This window comes from Phaethon lepturus, unplaced genomic scaffold (assembly GCF_000687285.1).
Source record: "Phaethon lepturus isolate BGI_N335 unplaced genomic scaffold, ASM68728v1 scaffold19491, whole genome shotgun sequence".
NCBI lineage: Eukaryota > Metazoa > Chordata > Aves > Phaethontiformes > Phaethontidae > Phaethon > Phaethon lepturus.
In genome coordinates, this window is record NW_010517248.1 from 32,698 (window position 1) to 41,639 (window position 8,942).

At 36.0% G+C, this 8,942-nt stretch overlaps 1 protein-coding gene across 1 annotated transcript in view; it reads right to left on the reverse strand.

Annotated features, from left to right (window-relative positions):
• The window catches only part of FUNDC1 (FUN14 domain containing 1), a gene marked incomplete at its 5' end in the record, with an annotated part of 12,268 nt that extends 4,596 nt beyond the window's left edge, over positions 1 to 7,672 (reverse strand). Inside the window, 2 exons of the mRNA XM_010296341.1 lie at positions 5,553 to 5,628; positions 7,516 to 7,672. Coding sequence (XP_010294643.1) covers positions 5,553 to 5,628; positions 7,516 to 7,672 — 233 coding nt within the window. The remainder of the gene's footprint in view (positions 1 to 5,552; positions 5,629 to 7,515) is intronic.
• Positions 7,673 to 8,942: the final 1,270 nt, after the last annotated feature.

Genomic DNA, 8,942 nt, shown 5'->3' on the forward strand with positions numbered 1-8,942 from the left:
GGGGGGGGGCAGGGAGTGGCACACTGGGGTAATTTTTCTTTTTTGAAAAAGGCCCAAGCATTGAATTGGTGCCTTCAACTCATAAAACTGAAAACTAAATATGGACTTATCTACCCAGTTCAACACAAGGTAAGAAATGCTAATATATTTGCTTGCTTGTAAAAAAAAATAAGCAAATGGTCTTTAAAAGAAACATTTCATTAAGACTAGTTTAATGAGCTCAGTTATCCGTACAGTACAGAGGCAGAAGTTTTTAATTAACTTCTGTTTAGCTCTCCAATAGTTAGAACTTACATTTGTATCAAAAGTCCAGTTTATACAATAAAAATTATACTACTTTTCTCCCTGAACTTTGTAGCAGAGATGTTTGAGCTTTTGTACACATCTATGAAATAAGCAGAGGACAATGTTTTTAATACAAAATTTATAACTGAGAAAACAAAAAAACCCTGTACTTCACTGCAGTGATAATCAGAGCCTGTGTCATATCTACTTTGGCTGTAATCCTACTAATTACATAACTGCATATGTAAGTGCAGAAATAATCCCACTGAACTCAAACGTTGGTGAGACAAACTTCAATTTTTAGACCATAACATATCATTAAAAACCTATGTCTTTACAACAGTAAATTTACGTAAACACAAATTCTTAAAATTCACTAGTATTTTTAAAACCAGTCCCTATAATAACAAACTAAAATAATAATATACCATTATCAGTTCCACACTTCAATATATAAAGGAGTCATATAGCTATATAGATATTCTTAAAGAGACATATAGGGTATGAGTGTGGGTAGATTTCCATATATACAGAAAGCTATCTATATATGTATATATGATAATGGAATATTAGATATGTATCGCGCTCTGTCATGTATCACATTAGCAAAATTTATTTTTGTTCAACATGTTCCAGAACCATTGAAAAAATTTTTTCCAAAAAGGCAACTGAAAAAAAAAAATACATCAATGCAGGAATATGAAAAATACATGCATCTTTCTCTACACTAAAAAAAAAAAAGCATCTAAAAGGAGAGACCTCATTTTGGGGGTAATACTGGAGAGTCATGCAAGTACTTCGTTATTGTGAAACATTATTAAAAGTAATGAGCAAAAAATGTTTACAAGCAAAAAATTTATATTGCAAGATGCAACAAAAGAGTTTTAATCTCCTCAAAGACAGAAATCTCTCATACTAAAAAAGCCCAACCAAGCCCAGAAGCTACATGTGAGCTCCCTGTGCTTGCACAGCATACAGAAGTCATGTATACTTCTAGGTATTTGCTGGTATTTAGATAGGTAGCAATGCCCATCACACTCAAGCTATTTCCAGAACAGATCTGAAAAGTCTCTAACTTCAATATACAAAGACAAGGAGGGACTGAGAAATGATACAGCACTTTTTGTAGGAGTTAAATTCCAGAGGCTGCATCTTCATGCCCCTGTACTCGGCACTGGTGAGGCCACAGCTTGAATCCCGTGTTCAGTTTTGGGCCCCTCACTACAAGAAGGACATTGAGGTGCTGGAGCGTGTCCAGAGAAGGGCAACGAAGCTGGTGAGGGGTCTGGAGCACAAGTCTTATGAGGAGTGGCTGAGGGAACTGGGGTTGTTTAGTCTGGAGAAGAGGAGGCTGAGGGGAGACCTTATCACTCTCTACAACTACCTGAAAGGGGGTTGTGGCGATGAGGGTGTTGGTCTCTTCTCCCAAGTAACTAGTGATAGAACAAGAAGAAATGGCCTCAAGTTGCGCCAGGGGAGGTTTAGATTGGATATTAGGAAAATTTTTTTTACCGAGAGAGTGGTCAGGCATTGGAACAGGCTGCCCAAGGAGGTGGTGGAGTTGCCATCTCTGGAAGCGTTCAAAAAATGTGTGGATGTGGCACTTCAGGACATGGTCTAGGGGACATGGTGGTGCTGGATTAATGGTTGGACTTGATGATCTTGAAGGTCCTTTCCAACCTAGTGATTCTGTGATTCAGCCACCACCTGCTGGCACAGCTCCGCTCTAACCAGTGAAACTACTCCAATTTACAAAGGCAGAGAAACAATGTCCCTCCATTTCATTTTAAAACCTGATGGAAATACGGTATTTCTTTAAAAGGCTAGCTTCCAACTACCTCGCTTTGGCTATTCCACTGAATGTTTCCTCAAAGTCTGTACACATCAACTGTCAAGTGTGATATTCAACGCAAAACTGAATACAACTCTTTCTTTCTAAGTTCCCAATCCTAGAAGCATGTTGTTCTCTTCCCACTTCACCGAGATGCCACATCATCATCATGGCATGGTATCAAGAAACCCCTGTACAATATACAGCCAAGGATATCTTAGAGTTTATTTTGCTTGTGTTGCTTGCAAAGCTTTCTTTTTCTTAAGTTAGAAAATAATTTAATGAAGAATTGAATTCATCAACGGCATATTAATTGGATGAGGCAAAATATATTAGTGAAAGCACAAATAACCAAACAAAAATACAATTTTATGCTTAAATAATAGTCAACACACAATGGAAAAACCTGCAATTTGTATGTTGACTGCAGAGCAAAAAGCATGAAACCGTTATTGAGGATACAGGAGTTTAAAAACAGAAGGAACAGGCGCTCATTAAGAACAACTGTTTTTAACTAATTCATTGTAGCAGAACCACATGAGTTCATACTTCCCTACTCTTCAGGTTTTCACTAAACTGGGCTGTATAAAGTAGAAGTTATACAAGGAAAATCCCCTACTTGTTATAAGAAAAGAATTGTATTTTCCTTACTATAGCACATGGGTATTGGTCTTATACCAGCATATTTAAGAACTACATCTATTTCAATAAAAAAGAATAGTTAATTGATCAAATTAAGCTGTTGAAATATCCAGCACAAAGATGTGATAGCAGATCTTAATTTTTAAAACCTATGCAAACTCCTTAATGTCACTTTCATTCTCTTCCTCAGACAACCTTTCATTTAATCTGTATTAAGACTGAAAATCTTCTGGATCACTTACAAAAATCTGAAAAATCTTTTTTTGCTTCTTGTACAAACTGACACTCCAAAAATATACTGCTTTCAGTTTCCTACTAGATTTCTTGAGATTAAGTCATCACACACTGAAGAAAAAAAGGTGTTTCTTTAATTTCAGGACTGAAAAGTTTCACTGAATGGGCTTTAGCCAAGAATCTTGCCTTCCATAGTTCTTGTTTTAGCAGGTAATTACAATATCAATATTGCAATCAGGAGTTGAAATTAAATCTGCAACTTCAGAGAAATTTACAGATAAAAAGGAAATTTCTAGCCGTGTGCTGAAATGCTTCTCTGCCCACTCAGGGGAAGTGTTGAACACGTATTCATAGGGAAATTAAAATCATGATGTGTGATCTTTAAATTAAAAAATTAAAGACTACAGAAATGTAATTACACTAAGAATTTATGACTCATCTTTAAAATGCAAAACATTCTGAATTAAAATGAAAGACCAAGGCATTTACTTCATTCCCTTCCAAGAGAATCTGATCTTACTTAAGTAAAGACAACTCAATCAAAATATGCAAGTAATTTTTCCTCTTGGATAATATTCCTTTTCAGATACACTGTAAATGAGATAACTAAAAAATCAGACACTCAAACACATGACACAACTATTTTATGTACAGGAAAGCTCCCCAAACTTCACGTTCAACAAGAAAAAATACTGCAGAAGTAATGTGTTTTAAGCAATTTGTATTTTCCTTTGTCTACAGGTCTTAGTTCTAACTTTCCAGCTTCCTGTAGTCAGAAGTACTAATGAACGCACCTGCAGGCAACATTCTGCCTGCTACTCCTAGATGCCAGGCCTCTGTTCTGTAGGGTCTTCAGTCATATTTAGATAAAAATTTCCATTAAAAGAATTAAGACCGATGGCACACAACATGGGAAGAGAGATTCAGATCTTGAAGTCAACTAGATGAAAATTATGACAAGTACTTTCAAGATCCACTGAAGGAAAAAAAAAAAATATACATATGTGTGTGTGTGTGTGTGTGTGTGTAAAGATTTAATTCTTCCCTCATGATCCAGAAAAATACATTACGGGCTAAAGAAGTCGAGAGTACTCTATCAAATTGATTCATTTGCTAGCATAGCACATTTTGCCAAAAATTTACATCTCGATGATTCTAAACCATTTCAGATTCACCGCCCTTGTTGAAATGTAAAATTCATGCCTATGTTTGGGTAGAAGCCCAATAACCAATGATTTCCAGCAAATTTTAAAAGGTCATCAATGCACAATGGCGAAGTGCTAATACTATAAAGCTTTATATCAAAACTATCTCTCTTTGACTTTTTAAATTGCTGTTGATGCTTGCTTTGGAGTAATTCAAAATAAAATACAGTTTATATTTGTTGAAAACAACTGAACCAAATAGTTCCAAGAGCATACATTCTCACGTAAGTGCTGCAGTTCAGTTATATGTTCAACAAGGGGTTCAAAAAAAAAAAACCAAAACCAACCAAACCAATAGAGAACATGATCATGAAGGAAGTAAGAGTACTTCACACAGCTGTGACATTTTGATGCACTACACAGCAGCAGAGGTACTACCCAAGTCTTCCTGATCAACAGTTGACAGCAACAGCCGTTACAATCAAAGGAATAAAATAAATAAAATAAATAAAAGCGGGATATGCTTTTCAGAAACTCTCATGGGTGGTGTTGGAAGGAATAAATATATATATATATTTATCTTTAACATCCTGTCTCAAAAAGTTATATATTATTTGCATGAACCTAAGTAGGCACCAGTCTATTTCATCTAGAATGATCTGAGGAAAAATTAAAAGCTCACAGATATTAAGACATGAAAAATGCCAGTAAGAATTACTTGGCATTGGTATGTGAAATTCTCCTTCACTTAAAAAGTTTCGTCATCTAATTTAAAAGCTTTTTGGAATTATATCCTCCCCTAACCACAATCTGATGAAAAATGCAAATGATCATGCCAGATAACATCATTAAAAAATTTTGGACTTGAAATCCAATTGAACAGAGGAATGCAATAAAGCTATCAGAAATCAGCAAATGCTTCAGAGGTTCAATAGATATAATTAGTAAATATAGCATGGGGAGAAAAGAAAAAAAATGTGGCTTCAGAATGGGACCAGAGCAAGTCTTCCAAGTAACTGCCGAAGCAGCCCACTTCTTCTAAAGGCACTAACAAAATTCCCAAACCTATTTAAAATAAACACAGCTTAAATTCCTTGATCTCGCTAACCATAGGTTTACAGGCAGTTCCTCTAATATTGAATCACATACAGCATCTCAGTTTCTGCACAGAGGCTTCTTTTGGCTCACTACAAAATATTTTACAGGATAGAGTAGATTCTGATTTACCACTGATTTTTAGAAATTTCTCTTTTGTACACAATATTCCAGCTGAAATGTAAGTTTTTGACTGGTAAGGCCAAAAAGATGGAAGTAGATAAGAAGCCTTCCTAATTCAATTTTACCCAACAGCTGTGTTTTTCCTATTGTTTAGTAAATAACATTTGCCAACTTACAAAGCATGAAATTCTACATACTTGAAGCAGAAGAAAGCCACCACCTACTGCAGTTGCTGCAAGCTTTCCGACTTTCTGGAACAAAAATCCCGCACACCTTAGGAGAACAAAACAAAAAAACCCAGTCCAGTGAAGTTGTCTGCTGAACAATGCCACACTCAAAAATTCCCAACTACAACTATTACTATTTTTTTTTCATTTAACAAAGCAAATGTATCATTTCACATTTTTTAATTTTTAAATAAAAATATTTAATACAAACAATATTTAATTAATTATGTCTAACACAAGACAACATGAGTAATGGTTGCTCGTTCATGGCTGTCTGATGGTCCCCTTAAAGTAAGCTTGAGATCCCCAGGCCTTGTCTATACACAAAAGCTGTATACTGCTATTAAATGTAGAATGTTAATACAGCACAATGTAAATATAAAAGTGCCATTACAACTGCTCCCAAATGGAAGATCAATATGTTATACCATCTTAACTATATAAACTATATAAAACATATACCATATTAACTACACAACCCATAACTTAAGTATCTCAGGTAAAAAGATGTTACTTCCCTACCACAGGAGTTAAAATCAGCGGGGAGCCTCTACTGGGACATGGCCTTAGTCTATTTTTAATGGATCAGGACAACCAGAAAATTAATTATCTTGCTCACAGTCATCAAACAGTCCCACATCAAATAGAGAACAGCACAGATATTGATATCATAGAATAGTTCGGGCAGGAAGGGACCTCTGGAGGTCATCTGGTCCAGCTACCCTCCCAGAACTGGGCCAGCTGCAAAGTCTGACTCAACCTCCAAGCTAAATCAGGTTGCTCAGGGTTCTACTCAGGCAGGTGTTGAACGTTTCCAAGGCTGATGGTTCCGTAATTTCTCTGGGCAACTCTGCTGGTGTCTGACCCGCCCCCCACCAGCCCACACACAGAGGGGAATTTTTTTTCCCCCCTGCATATGAATAGTGAGTTTGTGTATTTGTATACATAAATATGCACATGGAGGTATATACATCTACAGATACTGAAATACACAGTTTCCAGATCTTTCAATAAGCCAGTTTTTATGGATGCCAGGTGAACTATTCCCTAGAAGCTTCAGAGCTTATGTATACACATCTAACTTTTGAAAATTATTTTAAGGTTATAGAGGCAAATAAAAAAAAAAAAAACACAGACTGAAAGATAAGCCTACACTCCTCAAACCTGTACTGAGCCTGAACATGACAATTTCATTTCTAGTCTACTTCATCTTCCAAATCTTGCATAATTCTGTTTTAAAAGTTACTGTGCTACCATAATGTTATTTTTCACTGAACTTTGATAAATAACAAATATCTTAACACAGCTGCTAAGGCTGTGGTCATGTTTTCCAGTTTAAGTTCTCACCTTTACTGTCTAGCTTTCACCATGAATTATTTTAGCATAACTATGCTGTAATACGTCTCTTCAGTTAACATGAGAGCAAACTGATAATTTGTTCAAAATGGTTTCAGTTGAACTTAGAGGGGAAAAAAGTCTCTATGAAATGGGGCTCTTGATAGTATATTCTGCCACACATTTTTCTTCTTCATTTCTTTTACCTATAACATATGTCTTAGCCATAATACCATAACTAGGTTTCTAAATCTATACTCATAAGAAAATAAGCTTTTCCATACAAACAAAAGTTATATGCAGTAATTTTCCATTTATTCCTTGTACTTTTAGACCTCTGACACTTCCCCAAATCTTTTTCACAGTAACTGGTACAAGTTCCCTTAGCTAACTGGTGTTTTACCAATACTGCAAAACACTTAAGAATGATGAGTCAGAGTAATGAGTTAAGAAACTGTTCACACATGAATAATCTTGATCAATGGTAAAGAAAATCCTGTCAGAGAAGATGCATTTATCTGCTTGGAATATCCTTGGAAGGGGATCTTCTAACTCAGTACAAGGTCTAGAAGAGTTATGAGAAGTGATTCTCCCTCACCAGCCAGTCACGCCGCCCATCACAATCTGGGTAGCTACAGAGTATTTTTCTACAATTGGTCCTGAATTCCGGCCAAACACACGATTCCACCAATGGTGACGCCGTGCGTATTCTGTTAAATCCAATACTTCATAGGAATCATCATCACTTTCGTGCTCTTAAAAAGAAAAAAAAAAAAAGAAAAAAGTTATTTTTCTCAGTTATACAGTGAATTAACAGTCTATGTAAATATCCCAAACATTAACGGAACCGTTTTCGGTATTAACTGGCTAATCCAATGGTTTAAATTGCAGCATACAGGTTACCTATGGTCTGGCAGCTCACAGAACAAAGGATTTTGAGATTTTCTGCTATAATCTTCAAGGTAAGGAAAAGAAGACTGTGGGGAAGGGATCATCTATAAAATCCATGACTGGCACAGAAAAGGTGAACAGGAATCTCCTACCTGTTCAAGTACAGTAACCAAGAGGTATCAGATGAAACTATCAGGAAGCTGGTTCAACACAAAAAAAGGAAGCCTTCCTCTCTCCTCTTCACCCCCCACCACCCGGAAGGCCCGGTTAACCTGTGGAACAGCTCACTGCAGGATGCTGTAGGTACCAAAAGCTGATGTGGACTCCAAATAACAACATAACAAATTAAACGTGGGGGAAAAAAAATTAAAATCCACCAAGGGCTGTCAAGACACAAAGGCAACAAAGACATTGTCGTTGTGTCATGCTTACCCTGTAAAATCTTTCTTAGCTCATCCTGCAGCTGATGGCTTCCAGGATGCTGGGCTTCATCTGACCTACTAGAATTGCTTTTATGATCTTAAGCAATGTGATACATGTCTAACTTAAGAGAAAGCACGCACATCTCTTCTGGATAGACCAGACTTTGAAAGATTGAGACCTTCTGGCCTAATGTTTTCCACAGAGGGCTAGATGTTAGCATATGCTAATAAGCCAAGAACAGACACTTCTGTTCCTTTTCCACAGCAGATGAAACATATGAAGCTGGAACTTCAATTAAGTTCCATACTTGCAGTACAATTCTGTCAACATTTTCAAAATAGAAGTCCCACAACTTCAAATCAGAGATCCTAAATACAACATATACTCAAATATCAAAAGGAAGTGATGCTTTCAATTTTTTAAAGAAAAATATTTTAAAAGCTTATCATAGTTCTATGGACATACAGACATTAATTAGTCTGCTTCGGTTAAATATATTTAAGATGAAATATAAGTTCAGTAATGATGCTAGGACATTCCAGAGAAGAAAAGTTCAATTTTTGCAAAGAACTGCAAAGAAAGACTGTAGTTATAAACATTCTATTAAGAATGTCAGCAACCTTTTTTTAAGTCTTACTACAAGTATGGGTAAAAAGTTAGAAAATGCAAGAAACACACCTGCAGGTATGAATTCTTTGCCTTTATTATCAC